Here is a 23,107-nt window from a genome sequence, read left to right on the forward strand (position 1 = left end):
TTCAAGTACGACGAACCAACTCGCCCAATCTTCAACACTCGGGGCTAGATGTAGTTACAACAGTGCCAATTGTTATGGCTTTGAAGCGAAATAGTTTCACAGTGCATCGCACAGTTCCACCAGAATTTCTGTGAATTGCCATGTTTTAGCTTCCCTAATTCATTCCGTTGCTAAGAGCAGACCACTGCAAAAAAATTCCTTCAATAAACAGGTGCCACATTGTCAAACAACGGTAACATTAAACTAAATTGCCTCAGAAAGAAACAAGGATGTGAAATGATGTTCCAGGGTTTTCATTAAGCTTACTGACACTAACAATAGCCACGGCATGACGACAAATTATACTTGAGCCCGACAAACAGCATCTGATGCAGTTTTCTTTGGTGAGCCTGACCTGCTTCTTGCACCAACCCATGACTGCACTACTGTCCTTGAGTTGCGAACCCGTGATTGAATTATGATTGAGTGATTGCACTTGGGAGAGGAGCAAAAAAAGTGTGGCAGTCATTACGTAAGGGGACCAGGATGCAGTAGCATGTTATTATGCCTTCACCCCATCCAATGAAGCACGGTCAGCTGCACCTTACAAAAGCACACACACCTCTAGTGCAATATCAAGAAGCATGTCCACAAACCTTGCTATTACTTCCTGACAATACCTAGTTACGAAAGGAACAAAACTGGCTATAGAAAATAATTCCAGGTGTCCCGTGAGCTGCACTCACGGCAAGCTCAAAACCAGCGGGACACCTTTGAAAAAATGTGTATTGCGAGGTCTGCGCATCAGTCTCCAGTGTCCTTCAAGGAATACAGTAGATGAAAAACAAAAATAAAGAAGGTAAGACAGGCTGGACAGTGCCCAGGGGAAGGGGTAGAAATAGAAGGGGTAATAACAAACAATGTCTTTCAAAGCTGGACTATTACAGGTCACAGACGAGTTGCTTCCGGCATGACCGACACAGGACTGGGTGAGCTGCCTTCCAGCTTGCTCTTAGTAGGGGAAGATGGATCGGATTTTGGTCGTTCGGAAGACGTAATGAGGTCTGGCGGAGGGCCCATCGTGTGAATTGCATCCATGACAGGCGACTGCCTCGACGGCTTAGTCTCCGAGATGCCCGCAAAGGTTGAAGTGTCTGAGGAAGGGCTCGACCTCGGGGGTCGCTCAGGAACCGGCTGCTCCTCAGATGCCGTCAGGAAGTTCCAGCGAGCATCATCCAGTTGACGGGGAAACAACGGCACATCGCCAGAACCAGACATCTGTGGTGGCTGGGGGCGTTCCGGCGCTACACCATTGGTCTTGGAAGGTGAACGTCGAAGAAGAACAGGTCCTGTGCTGTGCTCCTCACTGGGAAGGCTGGCAATGCATGACTTCCACATGACGTTTGGTCCATTAGAATCGTTGCCACTGGGAGACTCGAGAACAGAACTGCCGTCTTCGGAGTCAGACTCGTCCGCGAACGACAGCATCTCTTGGTGGTCCAAGGACAAGGGTCGCTCACCAGAACCACGCCTTCCGGGGCCTTCCCTCCTCCTTGCACCTTCACTGCTGCTGCTGCTGCTGCTACTGTTACCATCGGCAGTTCCATTTTCCTTGCTTCTCGTAGCGAACATCACGCTGTCAGCCGACATCGCCAGAACATTGTCCGCACTGTGGTCCATCCTACTGTTGGAGTAATGACCCTGCTGCTGCTGGCTACTCTTGCCACTATGGCCATTTCCAGCATTGATCATGTCACCATTCCTCTCGGCATCTCGGCACAAAGTTGCGGAGGCCTTCGGGACATGATTGCGGTTCACGCTCTCGAGGCTTCCGGTTTTGGGTCGCTCCGGTGGGGGCACGGAGGGCCGCTCGCACGGCTGCGGTCGCATGACAACTCCTGGCACCTGGTGCCGCCCGGGTCGGCGTTCCAGTGACTGAGTCGAGTAAGTGCCTCCCGCGACTGTGGCTCCTCCCTCGACCACACCCTCAAGGGAGCGACGTTGCAGTGTGGTTGGCTTTTCGGCAATCTGTGGCTTGGCTGACGGTCGTGGCCTGCCCAGAGTTCCCCCACCAATGGGCAACGGCACTCCAGCACGGCCTTCTGTGCTAAATGGCTGACTGGATCCGACGAAAATGGAGCTGCTATCTCGTGGTGGCGGCAACATTGGAGCTGCGGGTGCGGCCTTCTTTCCTGGCCGATGAGGAATGCGTGGGCTCTGCCCCGTCAAGCCTGACCCAGGACTGCAGAGAACAAAGGAAATGCGGAAGCAGTGCAAATGAGTAACCCCAATAGAAAAAATACGGAAATAAGAATAGAAAAAGCATCAGAGCATTGTCTGACTTTCAATATTAAACCTCTCAATCACAAGGTGTGCAAATGTGTGGATTAAAATGGCAGCCAATCTTCAGTATTACTACTCAAGATTATCAAGTTGAAACAATCTGATTATTTCCCACAAGCACAGACTAACTCTATAAGCACCCTCCCTCCTTTGCTTGTAGCAGTTCCTGGCTTCGTGCCCAAAAGCCTGAATACTGCTTTTAATGCCACTGAATTAACCTGGAAAGTGATTGTAAAATAGATCACATGTAAGCCGAGCATTAAGATACCTCCAATGCAGAGGCTGAGAAGAGTGCTTTCATTGAACATTTTTGAGTCACCAACCCTTTTTTACCTGGTAAAAACAGCGCGAAAAAAGATGAAGACCGAGAAACACAGTACACATATACCAAAATCAAAGTCCTGCTCGATCACCCCCTTTGTGGGCCAGCAGTGAAGCTTTAATGTGGCCAGACATGTCAAATTTCACTAGAAACTCCAATCTATCCCAGCAACTGAATAAACTCAAAGATGGTGCTTACCAAGAAAAAACGTGGAGACAAAGATAGCCTAAATAAAGTGATCGCTGTCAGAGCGACCTATTGTGAGAAACCATCCATGCAGACAAAGATCGATATATAAATAGAGACAGCAGTGACTGCATAGACTGAACCAATATCAAATGCTTGGTAGAACTGGTGCACAAATACAAACACCAAATTCTTGCTAAGTTATTATATCCAAGCAACAATGTCACACGGCCTATGATGGTACTTGGTCCACGATGGCACCAAAATTCTTGCTTTTGAAGCTGTTCTGGAGCAGTTTGACACAATTTTTGCAATTTTAATGCACTTCGAGCAGCTTGACGCACGAAAACAGAATCCTATCAGAAATGCACAGTATGTGCAACTGTCTCATTTCTGCTCACCCTTCCAGCAGAGGCGGATGATTGGAAAAAGCTTAGATTCCCATCAGCTTCTGTTATCATTGGCCAATGCCCGGACAGCGTCGTAGAAAAGGGCATGGCCTACCAGATAACTATGGGCAAGAAGACAGCGAAAGTGGCGCATCTTTCTTTTAAATATGCGTTTCTCTTAGTTATTAGCCCTTCTCAATAATATTTACGATGGAGGCCAAGGCCTTTCCTGACGCATACCATGGTTGCTGGCCAATTCCCTTGGAATTTGCCTGGCCATGAAGTATACACACTTTTTTGTATTATATACCATTCAATTGAAATTCGTGGTGCACGAACACATACAAACTATAAAAAGTGAAGCGGTTAGAGCAGATGTGTCAGTTTCTTTAGTGGATTTTTCGCTGTGAAGTGCTCACTCTATTTTCTCTTCACACTCTTTCGAGAGCAAAGGAAAAAAAAAGTGATTAATTGACAGATTGAAGTGAAACAAATAGATACCAATAAGCCACGAATGATCATTTCTTTCAGTCATTACCTTCGAATGCACAGTGTGGTGTTTGAATTTCACACTCCTTACCGTGGATGCGCAGCTCAGCCTGTGTACAGCCGTACTGCACCACAGAAAAATACATGCTTCCTAATGCTGCGAAAGCATCCAGAGAGACAATTATTCTCAAGAGCCCATAAAACTGCAGCGGCTGCTAAGTGCTTATGCACAAGAACAGAAATCATCAAAAATACTGCAGCTATAAGCATGTGCTTCTACCTTCCACTGCACGTATCTGCGCATCGTCTTCGCCCTTTGTTCGCAAGTTGGACGGGTGTTGTGGCTATGCAGCTTCTTATTCAAGTTTAAATAGAAGGTGAGTAAATATCAGCGCTATCCGTATTTGCCCTTGTTCCCTCAGTGCCATATGCGAATTGGAGGTCAGATTTATGGCAGGGAATATAGCAAATGTGTTACGAGTCGGGCGTTGTGTCAGTGGCACCTGTGTAGTTCTAGCTCCTCTAAGCGACATGGCACATGGCTTAGTTTTCTACTGTTACAAGCAAACCAGACATATTCGAAACATTCTTTGGTACAATGTTCGAGCACGAATTCTATTCGGTGTAACTTTTTTTGATGAGCGATACACTGGTTTCTGGAAAAACGTGAAATTAACTGAAACCTCCCGGCCCAGTACGAAGGACAGTTGCTCAGCCGCCAGTTGTGGATGCCGACGCGCCGTGCGTGGCATACTGTTCGCTTCTGGGGGAGTGCCTGTCACTGACGATGAGTATATCTCACTAACGTGCCATGCAAATTAGGGTCGATTCCAGTGCTTTATTAATTCTAAATTATAAACTTGTGCCCGCTGTCATACCTGACCGGTAAAATGATATTAAGGCTGGTGCCGGATGCAAAAAATTCATGGTATCATCTACCTTCCAAACTCAACGACACATGTATTTTTTCATTTATGTACAGCTTTGACCCAATAAGATTCTTCGACATTGTTCGGTATACTTTAGCGGAAATTAACTTTTAAAAAATGTTATGATGGAAATTTCACTCCAGCTACTTCAGAATTTCATTTATGTATAGTGAGAAATCTGCCATTTCAGGTGCTGGCACAGTTAAAAAGTTGTGGTTGATCAATAACTATGCAAAGTTGGTGAGCCATGCTATTCTGGCTGTAATGCATTTCTTCTGAATTTGCATTATATAATCTGTAGTAAATGAGCATTAGGTAATTGCATTATTGATATATCTTTTAAATGCAAAGCATTTCTTAGTGAACTTCTGCGAATTTGACCGTATTTATCTATCTATCTACCTAGCCGCCTACGACTTCTAGCTCTCCTGACCGTTTCAATAATGTTATCGATACCAAATTAGGTATGGCATAACATGACAGTATGACGAGCAATCATGACATGTATGTCGTGAATGTCATGATTTACATTTCATGGTCTTGCTGCTCTTGCAGTGGTTTCATACACATGACATGTTGCGAAACTGGTACGGTATGACATGACTGCATGGCGAACATAAGTGACAAACCCCAACATGAAAATCCTGACATGCATGTCACGATTTTCATGTTATGACAAGTCATGACTGCACCCCGTGCTCATGGTGCGCTCGCAGTCGTTTGGCTAACTTCACATATACCAAATTTGGTATTACGAGACTTCAATGAATGACGAAGGCATATGGCTGATGCAAACAAGATAATCATGACATGAGTGTCATGTAAGAACACAACAACATACCACGCTCGTGATGCGCTGGCGGCCCTTTCGCTAGCTTCACATACACGAATTTTGGTATTACGTGACGTATTTCTTAGCGAACTTAGGCGAACTTGATCGTATTTATCTATCTATCTATCTAGCCGCCTACGATGTTTAGCTCTTCTGGCCGTTTCAATAATAGTATCGATACCAAATTTGGTGTGGCATAACATGACAGTATGACGAGCAATCATGACATGTATGTCGTGAATGTCATGATTTACATTTCATGGTCTTGCTGCTCTTGCAGTGGTTTCATACGCATGACATGTTGCAAAACTGGTACGGTATAACATGACTGCATGGCAAACATAAGTGACAAACCGCAACATGAAAGTCATGACATGCATGCCATGTAACAACATGACTACAGGCCACGCTCATGTTGCGCTCGCGGCCGTTTGGATAGCGTCACATATACGAAATTTGGTATTAAGGTACGTGAATGGATGACGAAGGTATGTGACTGGTGCAAACATGATAATCATCAGATGCATGTCATGTAACATGACTACATACCACGCTCATGATGCATTCGTGGCTGTTCCGCTAGCTTCACTTATACCGAATTTTGTATTACGAGACGTAAATGGATGACAAAAGTATGATACAGGTGCAAACATGATAAACGAGATGCGTGTGATGTAACATGACTACATGCAACACTTATGATGCACTAGAGGCTGTTTCGCTAGCTTCACATGCACAAACTCGGTATGACATGACGCGAATGGATGACAAAGGTATGTGACTGGTGCAAACATGATAATCATGAGATTCGTGTCAAGTGAGAACATGGCTACATGCCACAGTCAAGGCGCCAATACATTCCGACGCGAGAGGGTGTGCCTGCTCGCCGGCGTTCATTTCGTCACGCCGGCGTTGCGACGCCAGGCGCCGGTTTTGCCATATAGTCACTGGCGTGCCCCACGCTGCGTTGCTTTGACGCATGCGCGTGTCAGCGCGTTCGGCGTCCCTACATCACAAAAAGAGGGAAGACGCAGTGTTGTCTGGGTAAGGCATTGACGCGAATTTCGTGCCGGTTGCCGTCGGGCCGCGCCGACGGACGCTGGTCGCGCCGGTCGTGCCTGCCGTCAGAATATATAGTTCTCGCGTTTTGCTAACGTAGCATCGGTGTGCCCAGCGTGCATGCGCGTCAACGCTACGTTGCAGTACATTGGGCCCTTCATGATGCGCTCACGGCCGTTTTGCTAGCTTCACATATACCAAATTTGGTGTTACTTGAGGTCAATGAATGATGAATTATATGACTGGTGTAAACGTGATAATCCTGGCATGCGTGGAATGTAAAAACATGACAACATACTTCACTAATATCGTGTTCGCGACCATTTCACTACCTCCACATATACTGAATTTGGTATCCCGCGATGTGAATAGATGACCAAAGTAAACGACACATCCAAACATGATAATCATGACACAGAAATCATGTATGGCATCATTTACATCTGCGTCATCGCGTAATTAACTTCATTTTTACTTTTGCTTTGTTACGAGTGTACTTTCTTCACAATTTGTATTATTTGTTTGTATTTTTTTCTCTGTTGCCTAGTATTATATAACGTCCCATTCCTGCAATAGCCCTGAATAGGGCTGCAGTATGTATAAATATATAAATAAATATAATTATCAACCTTTCTTTGTGCTTCGCATATCATCGATTCCCACTGTACGTGAGATCTGCCAACTTTTTTGGTGAGTTTGAGTCCGAGTGAGCTCGGCTGAAGATAATTTTTATGAGTGTGAGTTCGAGTGAGTTCAAAGCTCAAAATATATTTCCTGAGTGAGGCTCAGTGAGTTTTGCCAATCTATGGTTGGAGCTGAAAACCAGAATATGTAACCAATTTCATCGTTTAACAGTCACAGAGCCACAAAGGAACACAGGACAAGTGCTTGTCCAGTGTTCCTTTGCCTTTCTTTGTGTGCTAAAACCACAGTTATACCATGCATCTCCAGTTGCTATGCATGGGACTACTGGCTCACAGGCAGAACAACTCATACAAACTGGCCCATCTATTTCTACTGTTGCGGAACAGCACTTTCAGGCCACACTCCACTCGTGAATGGCCGTCTATTTTAAGGTGAGAGTTATGCGTTACCAGACTTGTTAGTTCTCCTCGATTTGAACAAGTAGGTCAACCATTGCATGCAAAGAAACACATTGCCACCCCAGCGGCAGCACGTTGGGACTAAACTCCTTGTTACTCCGCCGCTACAGAAGCTTCCTTGATAAACTGGAGGAAGCTAGCCGGCTCAAGATCAAACAGCACAAGGCTAGCTGCTAGGAAGAGGGGAGCAGAAGGGAGTGAAACAAGGAAACAAGCAAAAAGCACAGCCTCACATCAAAAGAAACAGTAAAATCTCATCAAGTAGGATTTCCAGGGACAACAAAAGAAATCTGAATTTAACGCATTCCGAATTATTAAAAAAAAACAATAAACAAGTGTCTGTCACATCAATACACCTTTTTCTTGGTGAATATGTGCATTCCATACTTATTTTGCATAAGAGCAGTGTAGAAGCCGCAAATTTCGTCATCCCAAGACTTTTTCAACAGTGTAAAAGCCAATTTGCATCATGCCACAGCTCAAGACCTTGTAAACTTAGTGCTGTTTCTTGAGCGTTATGCATGCTATCAACAAATGGACTCCTAGTAGGATCCAACCCGCAGGTTGCAAGTAGGCATGAAGGCGCGTTGCAGCGTGTAGTGCTAGTCCATGTAGCCACAGGTTCTTGCGGTTTTTGCGGTTCTGCATGTTCTTGCGTCCCTTCTCTCATTATGCTATGAGTCGATACGAACGCTACGCAGTTTATTTGGATACGAAAGCTATGCAGTTGATTTCGAGTTGAAAGTGATTGACCAAGCACTAAAAACGGTAACACTGCCACTAGCAGGCACTTCATAGTCTACAAGTTTTGTGTTTGCTACTGACAACAACAGCACGTGCAGCTGAAAGCCACCCACAATATGCGTTGTGCCTTGCATGGTCCTAAGACTTGGAAATATTCACAGGTTGAGGTGGTACATTTTGAATACATCAAGGGTCCCCGAGCAAAGACCCTTGGAACACTATTTGCTAGTGGCTCTAGCGTCCGCAAATAAATCTTGCTTTGTGTTGAACCTGTGCTTTTAAGGTTAGTCTTGATTATTACTGCTCACAGCATACAAATAGTTGGTTGCTAGCCTGAAAACCTCGATTTGTGGCCACTTTATTTTTATTTTCTTCACTTCTTAGCACTCTGTACAGTTTTGGGGAAAACTTTCCCCCCGCAATTCTTGCACCCCTCAACTTTTTATCAGTTTTTCATCAAAAAGTGCAAGGCTTAAGCAAGTAGGGTAACCGAGATATGGCAAAATATGACCAAATGAATGAGACTTTAATGCCCCTAATCAATACAAAGCCCACTGGAACCAGAGAATGCATCAGAATTGAAGAATGTTAAAATAACCAGCTTTTACTGTCCAACATTTTCATGGTTATAGCTTGCAAAAAACATTAAAAAATTGTGAGCTAATTTCAGTGTGCATGGTAGTACACGGCAATATGTGAGAATATCATGTCCTGTATGTACATGTGATGTAATGATCTTATTATTAATAAGCATCAACCGATTTGGCATAGTAGTTCTGTACTGTTGTTGATCTCATTCACATGCCCTTTTGCAAATTGTTGCATTTTTTTTTCCATCCACTGACATTAGGCCTCATGTCCATGACAGACAATTTTGTTTCTAATAAATAAATGGTAAGAAATTATTATCCACCTTTGCTACTAAGGCTTGACAACCAATTAAGAAGAAAACTTCAGGGAAAGATGGAAGCTTCAAGAGATGAAAAATTTGTGAGCACAGAGTGTTGCTAGTGCACATGTTTTGACAAGCAGACACATCCATTCTTCAGCATTGCAGCGTTGAAGAAGGCAAGTCTGCTGGTCAAACTGTCGGCTCATGCAACACGCCGCATTCATGGTGCGTTCACTACTGCTAAATGGTGTCATACCCTGTTCTTTATGAATTTTTTTTGCCAATTAAAAATTCTGTTTCCTACAGAAACTAACAACCTAACTTACCTTTCAAAGGACTATTAGACTTGCGTGAATATCACTTTTCCGTTCAAAGCAAATCGCAGTTAGTATCAAGAGAAAGGAAAGAAGGAACGTTTTAAGGGCTTTGTCTTGTTCGTTAGATGCTATACTATCCAGAATTAATAAACAATGCCCAGGAAAGAACAGGGGATGTTGTTGGTAGTAATGCAAATGTGAAGAAACTAAATTGCACAAAAACACGCCTTGCTGCCGACAGAGCCTGCAACATTTGAACTACGGGTCCAGTGCTGTACCAATTGAGCTATGGCGGTGGTCGATCGTCCATTTTCTCATCAGAGAAAGGGGGTCAGAAGCTGAAGGTCTTGATTATCTTAAAAGCAACCTATCTTCATCACTAATTTACAGTAAAACATCTCTTACATCAAAATTTCAAGAGGGGCGGGGTCTAGGTCAACTCTTGGCTACAGGCCTGCTGGAAAAGCTAAGTTGACGTGTCACATTAGCATGCTACAGCAAGGTGAAGTTCACTCCTAAACTAAAGCTCTCTTTGTTTGCAATGACAGGTGCCTCCCAGTAAGTATTCTACCTTGCCAGCATTCTCCCATATGCCTGGACTGGGGCAGCACTTCGCATTTCATGACATATTCGAAACTGCATATTTAGAATTAACACACAAACATACATAAACTCCTCCAGTTTAGTCAAGATCGATTGTGAATTCTGATTGTCTTAAAGTGCTGCATTTCTGTCAAGAAGATTTTAGAGCCCAATGAAGTTTCATCAGAGTCCTCTCAAACAGCATCTGTGTAACAAGGCAGTGCAAAAAGCAGGTGCACTGCAGGTTTGCCACGGCTAGACAACACTTTGCAGCAAAGCCAGGGAGGCAACAGTGCAGAGTTAGCAAGTTGGTGAGAACGAGAAGCAAGCGAGAGCAACAAAGACCCTCTCACCCTACCCTGCCAAGTGACCATCGACATCACCATTGGTGGTGGCCTGGTGACCCAAGGGCTCGGCCGGCAAGGTCGTCCTTGTCGCGGAGGGGGAGAAGTCTTCTTCTGCACATGAGACGAAAGACAACGCGCATGTCTACACACTCTTAGGGGGACTCCAAAGAAACACCAAGTTAATCTAGTAGAAGGGAGCGCTAAAAAACAGACAAAGAAACTACACAAACCATGGTGCTGACTAACAACCAAAAGCAAACTACAAACCAGCACAGTGGTTCATCCTTTCTTACTCTTATCTTTTAGCGGTGTCTTCTACTGGGAATCGTGAACTACCCCACAGAAGTGAATCTAGGCTAGAAGCTAGAAGGGTATTTTAACTTCAGCCAGCATCAGAGACTATCTATGAGCCGAGAACAAAGGGTCGAGCCCAAGTCAACTGAGCAATTGAACAAGTCGAAGACATGTCTCTCCAAAGCATGTGGCACTTGCGTAAACAAGAAAAGGATAACAAAGGCCATAAGATTGTTCCGTCCCTTCAAGGTTCAGACGTATGACAATTTTTGAAAGAAATTTACTTTCTTAGTGCACAGGAAACGTTTTAGAAAAAAAAAACAGATAAGTTTCTGAAACGTTCCCTGTACAATAAGAAAGCATATTTCTTTCAAAAATAAAATGCCAACCAGCCCAAGTAGCCACTCTTTTCACGTATGACAAGCCGTGCATAGTTTACATTAAGGTGCAAGTAAGTGCAACGTCGCCCTGCCATCCAGGTTCATCCTTCATTGCATGCAGTCAGTTGCCATCATATATGAGTGAGTGCATAACTGACTTCCAGTTTATTTGCAAATAATTTTGTACATTAAAATTCATCGTGAGCAAATATTCGAGAGATTCGAATATTCGGTGAATAATATTCGTATTCGATTCAATAATTACATATTAGAAAATTTTGAATATTCGATGTTCACGAATATTCGTTCGTAGGTTTGTGCGATTATTAGAATGGTTCAAATATTCAAACGAATAGCGGCGTATTCGAATTCACATTGACTCGAATTTAAATTATTGAAAATTTCGAAGTATTTACAAGAAACAAATACATGCATATTATTTCAAAATTACTGCTTGTAAAGGTGGTTTCACTGCAGTGTAGTAATGCTAAATCATGAAAGCATCTAGTCAGGAAAAGTGTGCTCTGCCACAAAGCCCCTCTACTAAGCCCCTCTAAAAATTTAAAGGGGCCCTGCAACACTTTTTGAGCATTGTTAGAATACGCTGCTGATCGGTAGTCGAGGCTAACGAGGACGCCCAAGTCAAATATTATAGCGCAGCACGCGGCATGCGATTCACAATAAATTCTCAAAGTCCACTAAATATTGCTCTCTTCTCTCGGCAAATAAATGACTCCACAAGCTCAGAAAGCACGTGTGACTTATTTTCTTTTCCCATGCCATTCCTCCCTGCTTAGCTTTCAGTGCTTTCGTTGGGATGAGAAGAGAATGCACTTGCAGCGTGCAAGAAATTTTGCAACTCTGTGCGTACTGGACAGATTCTCAAAATATTTGCGGCAGTGTATTCATGAGGTAATAAATAAGCTTCTTTAGTGAATCCATTCCAAGGCTACTTGAAAAAGTGTCGCACGGCCCCTTTAAATGAAAGTATTACTCTTAAATCTATTCATTTTATTAAGCTTAAAAGCTAGTTATGATGGCTTATGTGCTCTAAGTAAAATAAATCTTAAGATGTTAAGTATTTTAAGGATTATGACTCGCATCCTGCTGAAACTAAAATCTTGCTACTAGTTAAAGTTGTTTTTACTTCTTTTGAACACAAAAAAAAGGAATTTCCATAGAGGCTCTATTTCATATATAAAAAAAAATTTTGCAGGTTAGTTAGGTCATGATAAATATGCCCATTTTTCGTTATAAGTCATATATACTATTTGAATTCGATATTAAATTATTCAACCAAAATCACTATTCACTTTGAACCTGAAATTCACTATTTGCACAAGCCTATTCGGACTCATATGTCACTGCGAAGAACTTACAATTTTGTGCATTTGCCTTAAGAGCCTCAGTAGATCATGCAGTGATTACTATGATTTCGCATAAGTACGATGATGCCTGCATGGAAATTTATGGGAGCGTGATAACGGCTTGCAACGAATGGGGCAGCAAGTAATCGCAACAAACCTACCAATGATAAATATCTCAATCAAAATCATGTACTGCCTGCACACGTGTGGCTTAGGAGTTTACTGGTGGAAAAAAATTGCACTTCTTTATTATTCCATATTCGATTCGTATTCAAAGCTATGTATTCGTATTCAATCCGTATTCAAAAATTTTGATATTCGCACACTTCTAGTTAAAATAGTTGCATTCTTTACAAGAAAGCAGCATAGTTGTCAACTCTTCAGCTTTGCTTCTTCAATGAATGTGACGCCTGATAAAGGAATCACATTTCTCCTAGCGATCAGGTGAAAACAGTTGAGCGAATATCAAATAGACCAGGCTTGTAATTGATTTAGACCGGGAGATAGCGCTGAAAGAGAGAGTGCTGTGCACCAACCTCCTGGGAAAAACCAGTCAGCATAGTTGACAAGGGTGTCCACGATAGAGCTGTGCATGTTGGCTATGCCCATGTTGACACTGTTGGAAAAGAAAGAAAGAACGGCAAGTCATAAAGAAGGACCAAGAAATGTTATAAGAGATAACTTTGATGTTCAACTGGTGTGGTCTATATTGAAGGCCCCCTCAATACAAAATTGCATTACGTGTTGTGGCATTGTCACAAGAGCACACATTAAGAATTTAGTATACCTCTAAATATTGGGCGCATCTGAGCCATGCTTTATTGCCCAAAGAGATGCAGAGTTCCTCTATGGCAACTGAAAGGTTATGCCACAGATAATCAGCTAGCTTAACCCTTCAGGTGGCTAAGTTAAAGGTGTAAAGCAGGTGACTATCTCACTTGTAACACTGCTTCAAGCTTGCTCACAGCTTTGTCTTTTTAGTTGCATTGCCTGTTACTTTTTCCTAACACAAAACGATGTTCATATGTCGGTGCAGAAGTCAATTAAGTGGAAGATGATGTAAAAACCAAGAGGGCAGATAACCAGACTGCCCAGTTTTGCCACCCAACATGTGGGAAGAGGAATGAGGGAGCGAAACTCCCAAGGTGAGTGTGTACCCCATGTGCTGTGACTGGTTTTCTTCCTTTGGCCAGACCAGGTTGGGGGCTATGACGATGGCGATGTTCTGCGAGCTCATCTTGTTCTGCTCCCGGTGGCCCACCAGGCGAGCCAGGAACTTCACCACATACCTGCAAAAAGAGGAAGAACATTGGGGCTTAGCCTTTGCAATAGCAATGTGTGTATGCACACACTATCTTCCTTCATTGCAGGCCTGGCTGCGTTTCTCGGTGCAGACCTAGAACTGCACCTTGCAAGGCATGGGATGCCCTCCGGCTCCAATCTTGCATCTACCTTGAAGAATACATTGTAAACTAAACAGCAAGGCATTCGTTTGCTTTTCAAGACAGTGCATATTGCATCCGTAATGCCCGTATGAAAACGCAAAAAAATATAGGCCCCGTATCTGCCTACTTCCCTGCAAAGGACGTTCAAAAACAATAGTCTGGAAGCGCTGCATTAACTCTTTCGTTACCCCATAAAAACGGTTAGGTTTCATATGTCCCGGGAAGAACGTTTTCGCCAGTTTGAGATGTGCCCAGCATACATTTCAGCATATCAAACTTTGCACAATGAAACGCTCTTTCAAAAAAATATATGTTGCAGAACAAAAATATTTCAAAGTGAATAAAATTGTGAAAAGCGTGCAGTTTTTGGTCGCCAACTGCTAAGCAGTGCAATTAAAATGCTATAGTATATGCAAAAATGTTGAAAAAAAAAATTCAGAATATACACTTTGTAGATAAATGACCAAGGAAGAGTATTAAAATAATGAATGTTGTACAAAGTGTTTCTTTTCAAATAGAGGAAGAAAATCAGAAACTGTGTGTTGCTTCGTAGCTCACGCTATGCGGAAAAGCATTGCATGGTTTTTCGTGAGACACAAGTGTACTCGTACCCTTTTCTCAGCCAACTTTTGTTGTCTTGTGATAAGAGTCTCCGGGTCTTCCAATATAAACGGATACCCTTGATGTGAATAATTCCCTCTCTAAATGAGATGTGCAATAAACTTTGCTATTTACTCTAGCGTCATCACTTTCTATGAGACACCTCACTCCACATAGGTTGGTGTTCCAATATACCGTAAAAGCCTGCTATAGCCTGGAGTTTTTTTTCTAGATTTTAGGGCATGAAATTTCGGCCCCGTACTATATGCAGGTGCCAAAAATTTTCGGTCGAAATTCACTTTTGGTTTCGGCATAGCGTGGTGCTATCATCATCATCAAATGTTTGTGCACTTCTGCACTAGGTAGTGTTAGCGGCGGATGCAGACGTTGGGTATTAAAGACCCACGCATGCAACGGTGGTCAGTGACCTTTGCTTCAACTTGACGCCCATAAGAACGGCCACGATTTTGGTCTTGTGATTTTACACCATATCAGCACTATGGAGGCAGTACTCGTGTGCTTTTAAAAGGAAAGCTACCACTGCTGCCGAAACCATTGGCAACTGCTCCTCAGAGTGGCAGTTCAGAGTCAACGAGTGGAGTATTCACGATTGGCGGAAGCAGAAGGAGACCCTCTTTGTTTGCTACAGCCAGCAAAATAGTTTTCACGGGCCAAAAAAAATGAAGCATTCCCTGGTGCAGAACGAGAACTTGCAGAACCCCCATCTTAAGGAGCTTCACCCCTGAAAATGGAGCATCTCCTGACGTGGAATGAGAACTCACACACTTCGTGCGGGAGCAGCGAGCTGCACATCTCACTGTTAACATCGAGCTGCTAGAAGTGAAAGCAAAGGAGATCACCCAAGACAAAGACATTCAGCTGGAGGATTTAAATGTGAGCAAGCATTGGGCGTCTCTCTTCATGCGCTGTGCTGGGTTCTTCCTACTTTGGCGTACGTCGATCTCGCAGAAGCTACTAAAGAGCTATGAAGAGGACCTTGTGAAGTTTCAAAAGCATGTAATTGCATTGCGAAAGTCTGTGCTCTTTCAGCTGGGCCGTATCGGCAACAAGAATCAAGCGCCGGTGTACCTGGATATGCCCTCGGCACTGACAGTGCATCAGAAAGGTTCCAGGCAAGTTATCGTGCGATCGACTGCAAATAAAAACACACGAGTGACTGTAATGTTGTCCTGCAGTGCATACGGTCAGAAGCTACCATCCTACACGGTGTTCAAACGAAAGACGCTGCCAAGGGAAAAAAAAGCTCTCAAACAGTGCCGTCGTCTGCTGCCAGGACTAGGGGATGATAAACCAATTGCTAGTGTTTGACTGGACAAAGTTTGTGCGGTGTCGAGAGTTCGCAGCACTGGTGGGGCTCCCTTCGATGCTTGTGCTTGACAGGATTCGGTATCACCTGACTGACTCTGTAAAGCAACTCCCACACAAAGCTCGTCGTCATTCGCAGGATGACATCGCAGCTGCAGCCGCTTGATGTGTGCCTTAACAAGCCATTTAAGGACCATGTCAAGCACCTGTACGTGGAGTGCATGAGGTCCGGAGAACCAGAAGTGACCCCTGCCGGACCACTGAAACAGGCCTCGCCAGCGATGCCGTGCTCGTGGATCGTCGAGGCTTGGGCCTGCATTCCCGAGGTGCTCGTTTGCCGCGCGTTAAAAAAGTGATACACCTCGAACACGCTTGATGGCACTGAGAATGATGTGCTGTGGGAGAACACTTTCGACAAGGGTGCTTCGAAAAAGTGTGCGTCCGCCAACGACAATGAATGAAGTGTGTCAATACATTTTCCCATTTTACTCGCGCTATATTCAAGTGAAAAATTTTTTCTTGTGTTTGCTATCTCCAAATTACACCCTGGACTATATGCGGGTCTGAGCTATATGTGGGTTTTCATATTATGCAGCCAAAAATATTTCTTTGCATTTTTGCACATATCATATTTAAAAAACACAATATCACGCGCAGTTCTAAAATGCTTCGCGCTGCTCCATAGTCAGGGCCAAGATGTGCTCTGGGCAGCCTTCTTGTCATTAGGAGAAGTTCTGCAGCCAGCGCCAGCACATTGCGCCCCGGAGAAGTGTGGGCCACGAACGTAACCAGAGTAGCTATAAGATTGTGCACAACAGTCAGGAGCTATACGCACTTGAGGCAGGGGAGACAACTTAAGGATGTACACAAACAAACCCATGAATGCCTGCGGCATTCATTGGTTCATGTCTCAGGCTGACGCAAAACATTGTCGCCACAAAACTTGAAGCCGAGGTGCTGTCATCCTCGAGCTTTAAGCTCGTCCTCACTCGACTCAGGTGGAGTTGCAAGAAAGTTTGGAGCAGTGCATGTGTTTTGCAGCACTGGTGCGCACCCATGCACGCTCGACGACGACGTCATAAGAGCGACTCGTGACAGTAGATGGGACTTTGTGTCTGAAATACTGATACAACCAGCACCAAAGCTGCTGGAAACTAAAGTGTCGAGGTGGCCTTTTCTGACTAACAGGTGGCGGACTTTCTTAAATATTTTTTGTCGAATAAATTTTCTCCGACTTTTAGGAACAGCTCTCTATTGAATATCTGGCATAAATTCCTGGCAAGTATTACTGCTCAACCGAGTCAAATTGAGAATCTGACACTTTAATTCAATGTTTGGCTTGCAGAGATTCTTTTCATCACAGAACTTTGATGTTACTGCACCATAATCACGAGGGCATGACTTCTGTCAAGTTCGTCAGCCCAGTGCACTTTTCCAATAATACATGCACATCGGTTTGTGCAAAAGTCTGTAAAAATCACTATGTTGCCAAAACGGGTAAATTCAAATCCATTCCTAAAGTGGAGTGGCTGGACTAACACTAGAAAGTGCTGGGTACATGAGAAACAAATTTAACATGCCAAAACTGATGATCTAAAAGCGTCAATCACTAGTGATCGATTTGAATAGGCGTGGTAACAAAAGAGTTAAAAGAGCCTTAATGTGCGAGCAGAGGCAAATGAATGAATTGCGGCACTCCTCTGCATGAGATCTGGCACCATCAGGCAGCAATGTGAAGAAACGGAAGCTTTTTGGGACAGAGAGCTGCTGGTGTGTGGCAGTGCTGTGTCGCTTGAGCGAAGCGTAAAAAACACCCAGCTTTTCGTCCACAGCATCGCAATGTGAGTGTTGCGTAATGAACACTGCGGTCTTTAGGATTATGTATTAGTGCATTTTCTAAATAAAAAGACACAGCACCTAATACTCACGTATGGATGATGCGCTTCAAATATGCACAATATTTGCTTTTTTCATTGAGAATGTTCACAGGTATGAACGCAGCTCTGAGATCAAGAATGGTGAGCGTTGAGCAGGGGTCGAACTTTCTCCAGGTGGCTGAATTGATTGACAGACACACAAACAAACAGAGGGACAGACAGACTGACCAAAATTTCTGCATTGAAGTATTCCAGGAAAGGCTATTGTCCTTAACAAAAAGCATGAGAAGCAAAACAATGTGTGTGACATACCTTAAATTGTCCTGGTTGGCCTGGGGTAGATTGTTGACCACCTGCCACAAAGCCTGCAGCCTAGCACTGGCATCAGAAACACTGCAAACACAAAGAAGCCCTCATTATTTAAATGTGAGGCATTCTGCAATTTAGGCACAGGACTAGGTCACTACAAAACACCAACTAAGTCAGCGCATCTAGATATATGCACAGTAATGCTAAATGAACTTTCACATGCACTGCTTCTACATGACCTTAACCCTTTTAGGGTTTTTGCTGAACATGTACAGCATCACAGCCAACGCCTGTATGTTTAGAGCATGCCTTTTTCGATCATTCTTCCTTCCTGGCATGTGCTGCCATGTTCAGGGCATTAGTGAAATTTTTTTCACGCACTGATGTGTCTCCATTGTTTTGTTTTCGCTTCACAAAGCAACACCAATTATTGCTTGCGCACTTGAGCACATCCATAGTGCGGCTAGTTCAAAACGCGTGCTTTTTTTTCAATATTTTTTTATTGCTTGGCATTTGCTGTCATGCTTAAGAGATACATCAAATTTTTTTCATATATCGATGTCTTTTCATTGTTTTTTTTATGCTTTTCGAAGCGGCTTGGCAACCTTTGCTTGCCAAGATGCGCAAGTGGTGTGCATAGTTTCGGCTTCAACTTTCGGGTAGTTATCGCTTCTCATGTCTGCAAAGATGATAACTCTTTAGTGTCTCAACGGGTGACCACTTGTGACACTCATTTATTGATTTTTGAGTCGCGATTAAATACGTTCTTGTTTGGTACTAAACTACACAAAGGATGTCGCTGCGTTTCCTGGTCTGAAGAATTAGAAAAACCAATTCCGCCTGAGAGAATATTGAGAGATTATTATAGCTTCTTCACTCGTTTTGCTTTCTGGACGAGCACACAACCACACAATTTTCTTCCGTGCACTCGCTCACACTGTTCACTTATGCTACAGAGGTGCGCGCCGTTTTCTCTGGTGCTAGGGAGTTGAGCAACAGTTCTTTCGATACAGACTATTCCCCAAACGCCAAACCTGATTCATTTGATTTCAATTTGTCAGATGAGGATTTGGTGACGAGTTCAGGCTCGGATAATGATGAAGGAGAGACACCTCGAAAGCATACGACGAGAAGATTAGGATTAGAACAAAGGTGCCATTCCCCAGTCTTCAGAGTTGGAGCAAAAATATACTTTTATCGAAAAAGTACTTTGTTGAACTTATTTCTGAATGTCTGTAAGTTATCTTGAATATCATGCCGAATTTTCATTTATGAAAATTCGCACAAGCATTTTTTTGATATTGCTTGATGCCACTACAAATAAACTATGTGTATGTAATAACAAAAGTTTTTTATAGAAGTTAACTTGGCATGCATTAGCTGCACCGACTAAGCGTGGCGTGGCGCAAACCAAGCAACAAAAGGTCTACGCTTCTAACGTGGGTGCCACAGCCAAATTTCAATGTTAGTTTCTGGGGCTGGAATTTGGACATTTTTGAATGGTCTGTGACAGGCTGTGGTGCGACTCTATTCTCTCTGTTCCAAGAAAAGACCAATCATCTTCTAAAATGTACACGTTAGGCCTGTAACATTGATTAGCTTCGCTATTTCTCTAGCTTTACATACATTGTGTAAACTTCTTCCTTTTTTGTTAAAATCACGCAGCTGGCTTACTGTAGAATCGTCTAAGCGAGTGCACGAGCATTTCATGCCATTTTGTGATGGGCGCAGAAACTGTGCAGCTCACGATGCTCAAATCAACCAATCAGCGTAAACTTCGAGCATATTATAAGGCCATTTGAGCTTATGCCATTTTGTCATGCCATTTTGTGATGAGCGCAGAAACTGTGCAGCTCCCGATGCTTAAATCAGCCAATCAGCGTGAACTTCAAGCATATGATAAGGCCATTTGAGCTTATGGCATCGTTTGTCAAGAGAAGAGTGTATTCTCAGAAGCCTCGCTTACTAATCGGCAGCATTTTCAAACTATAATCAAAAAGTGTTGCTGGGTATTTTTAAAAACAGTCTTAGGAGCATAGGACACACACTTTAGTGGTTAATTACTAGATTTACTCGCGTAATGAAAGCACTTTTTTTCTAAAAGAATCGGAGCAAAGTTGACGATGTTTGGTGTTTTGTGGTGCAGGGGCCATTCAATGGTCAAAGAGTGCCAGGTCATGGGACTAGAGATGTGATCAATTATTATGATAAGTGGCTGCATAAGGGCTTTGAAATTCCTTGCGCTAAGGCAGGTAAAAGCATATAATTATTAAAATCATGACCATGACGTGAAATATGAGTAGCGTTAATGAATGGTAAAAGTCTGTGATAATAAAACCATGGTGGACATGTATGGCATTAGCACAAGTGCCTCGATTGTCTATGCCCTTGTGTCCAAGGGCCACGAGGCAAGTGCTTTCTTCAATGTAGTCATCGCAGCAGCGACCTCTTCTCGGAGAGGTCATGCTACAGTAATGCCTGAAAATATGACGTGAAAACTTTTTACATCCTTCAAAAACGCGAGCAATAATTGATAACTAAATAGCGGTTCACTACCTATAAACATCAGTGGGTGCAAGAAAATTTGACGGCAGAAGGGAAAGGGGGTGTTTTCTTCTACTAATTACATCCAGTTGTTAACACTGTATTAAATCATGAAGCACGGTGAGAGGTCCACAGCACTCTTCACAGAGAGGTGGATCGCCACCAGACGAAAGGTGTGAGTGTGTACTGTGTGTATGTCCTATTCTTAATCTGGTAAGAGTTACTTCTGTGTAGCGCAACTTCGATATTGGCGGCCAATTTGCAATATGTGGCTTGATGAGGTGAAGCTTACTTTTTGTTTGCTTATCCCATGAATGCTGCCAATAATCCCCGAGCTTTCATTTTATGAAGTGTTTGAGGTCAAGTTCAGGAACAGATATCGATGTATTGATGAGGCATTCTCGTGGGCAGAAACAGCGAGCTGATTCACTAACACGTTCCCTTGAATCTTGCGATGTCCTGGCACTCAGCAGATTATGACAGACTGTTGCTGAGCATAGATCGTGCATACAAATGAGTAGACAGAGACGAGGGTAAAATTCGCGTTTTTTTTTTTTTTTTAAGAAATTTCAGAGCTGTTACCACGCTTAGAGAATCAGTATATATCACAGCTTTTTAGAGTTTCTATTCTTTTATATGTTTGACGGCTGATAATATGCCGTATGCCTCTGCAGTGAAGATGCTCGTATTGGGGTGCAAATACCTACGTCTGAAAAAGATAGACCAACTGTGGCGTAGGACACAGAAGTGCGAGTCTTTGAGGCATCGGTGAAAAATTCCGGACATGAATATTTATGCTGCAGTTCAAGGAAGTGTGCATAAATATGTGCAATAGGTGCGCTTTTAGTAACTTCAACGAAGGACATATCACAATCTATGAGCTGCCACTGCCATGGCAGCACATATACAGCAAGAGCAGCCAAACGATGTTCCCAAAGTGACACCCCCATTTCTTCAGCTGGACTCCTCAAACGAAGTGCATAGAGCATGGCGGTTGTGAAATACATTCAGAACTCAATATAACCAATTCGCATATGACGGATTATCGGTTAAAACGAAGTAAGTGACCAATAACTTCGCCATAGACACAGTGTTTTATAAAAAATTTTTGGATATAAAGAAGTATTTTTGTGGCAGATGTGACTGTTATAATTAGGTTTGAGTGTAGAAGACAAATGGACAAGTCACTGATGGTGGAGTGTACGGGGTGTTTGTTGTTTATGTTTACTTTAAAAAAGTATAGAAAGGATAGGTGGAATCTCCGGAGATGTAGCGACCACTCATTCGATTCAATGTAGAGGCTTTATACAAGGCTAGTTCTAAAACCACCGGTAGAAAGACGAATTCCAAGACAGTGAACAGGGTCGAGCATTTTTAGGGCAGTTGGTGTTACAGACTGGTATATTATTGCACCATAATCTAAGTGTATCAGGCTTTTGTACAGATTCGAGACAGTTCTTGTCACTACCCCATGAAGTGCATGACAATACTTTAAGATATTCATAATTTTCAAGAACTTGTTTTCTAGGTGCTCAATATGTTGTATGAATGTTAGTTTGCTGTCTGATATTAGGCCTAGGAACTGATGCTCACTTTTAACTAACAAACATTGAACATGCAGGTGAACGTTCGGATCAGGATATTGGCCTCTCTTTCTGCAGAATAAGACACAAGTGCTTTTTTGAGGGTTCAGTTTAAACCTGTTATTATCTGCCCATATCAAAAGCTTATTCCAGCCCAACTGAACCTGTTGTTCACACATTGAAAGCCTGCATGATTTAAAGCCAATTTGTACGTCATCGACATATGTGATATAAAATACATTTCGTGGTATGGACATACACAAGGAATGCATTTTTTTATAAAAAGTGTACAACTCAATACACCTCCTTGCGATACTTCTGTCTCTTGCACAAATGTTTGTGATACAGCAGGGCCCACTCTAACACGGAATGTCCGATTAGACAGATAGCTTTCAATTATAGAGAACATTTTTCCGTGCACACTTATTTGTGAGAAGTCTGTGAGTATGCCAATAAGCCACGTAGTGTCGTAGGCTTTCTCTATGTCGAGGAACACAGAAAGAAAAAATTGGTTATGGACGAAAGCGTCGCAGATTTGTGCCTCAATGTGAATTTTTCCTTCTCTACACCCGCACTGCTGTGGTTCAAGTAGATTGTTTGTTTCAAGATAGTGCACCAGTCTTCAATTTATCATCTTTTCGAAGACCTTGCACAGACAACTGTTCAGGGCAATAGGCCTGTAATTGTAGCCCAAGGATGGGTCCTTGCCCTGTTTTAGAATCGGGACAATAATGGCTTCTTTCCAAGAGTGGGGATTTCACTGGAAAACCAAACAGCGTTATACAGAGAAAGGAGGGAATTTTGAGTTTTATAGGGCAGATGTTTTAGCATTTCGTATATGACTCGGTCGGAACCTGGAGCGGATTTAT

General features: G+C 43.1%; 1 protein-coding gene across 1 annotated transcript in view; it reads right to left on the reverse strand.

The window, feature by feature from the left end:
- Nucleotides 1-782: 782 nt before the first annotated feature.
- The window catches only part of LOC119179528 (rho GTPase-activating protein 17), a 228,763-nt gene continuing 206,438 nt past the window's right edge, over nt 783-23,107 (reverse strand). The window contains exons 12-16 of the mRNA XM_037430621.2: nt 18,115-18,195; nt 13,712-13,843; nt 13,091-13,170; nt 10,525-10,624; nt 783-2,221 (exon numbers count right to left, since the gene is read on the reverse strand). Of these exons, the coding sequence (XP_037286518.2) occupies nt 928-2,221; nt 10,525-10,624; nt 13,091-13,170; nt 13,712-13,843; nt 18,115-18,195 (1,687 nt within the window). The 3' untranslated portion in view covers nt 783-927. The remainder of the gene's footprint in view (nt 2,222-10,524; nt 10,625-13,090; nt 13,171-13,711; nt 13,844-18,114; nt 18,196-23,107) is intronic.

This window comes from Rhipicephalus microplus, chromosome 7 (genome assembly GCF_043290135.1).
Source record: "Rhipicephalus microplus isolate Deutch F79 chromosome 7, USDA_Rmic, whole genome shotgun sequence".
NCBI lineage: Eukaryota > Metazoa > Arthropoda > Arachnida > Ixodida > Ixodidae > Rhipicephalus > Rhipicephalus microplus.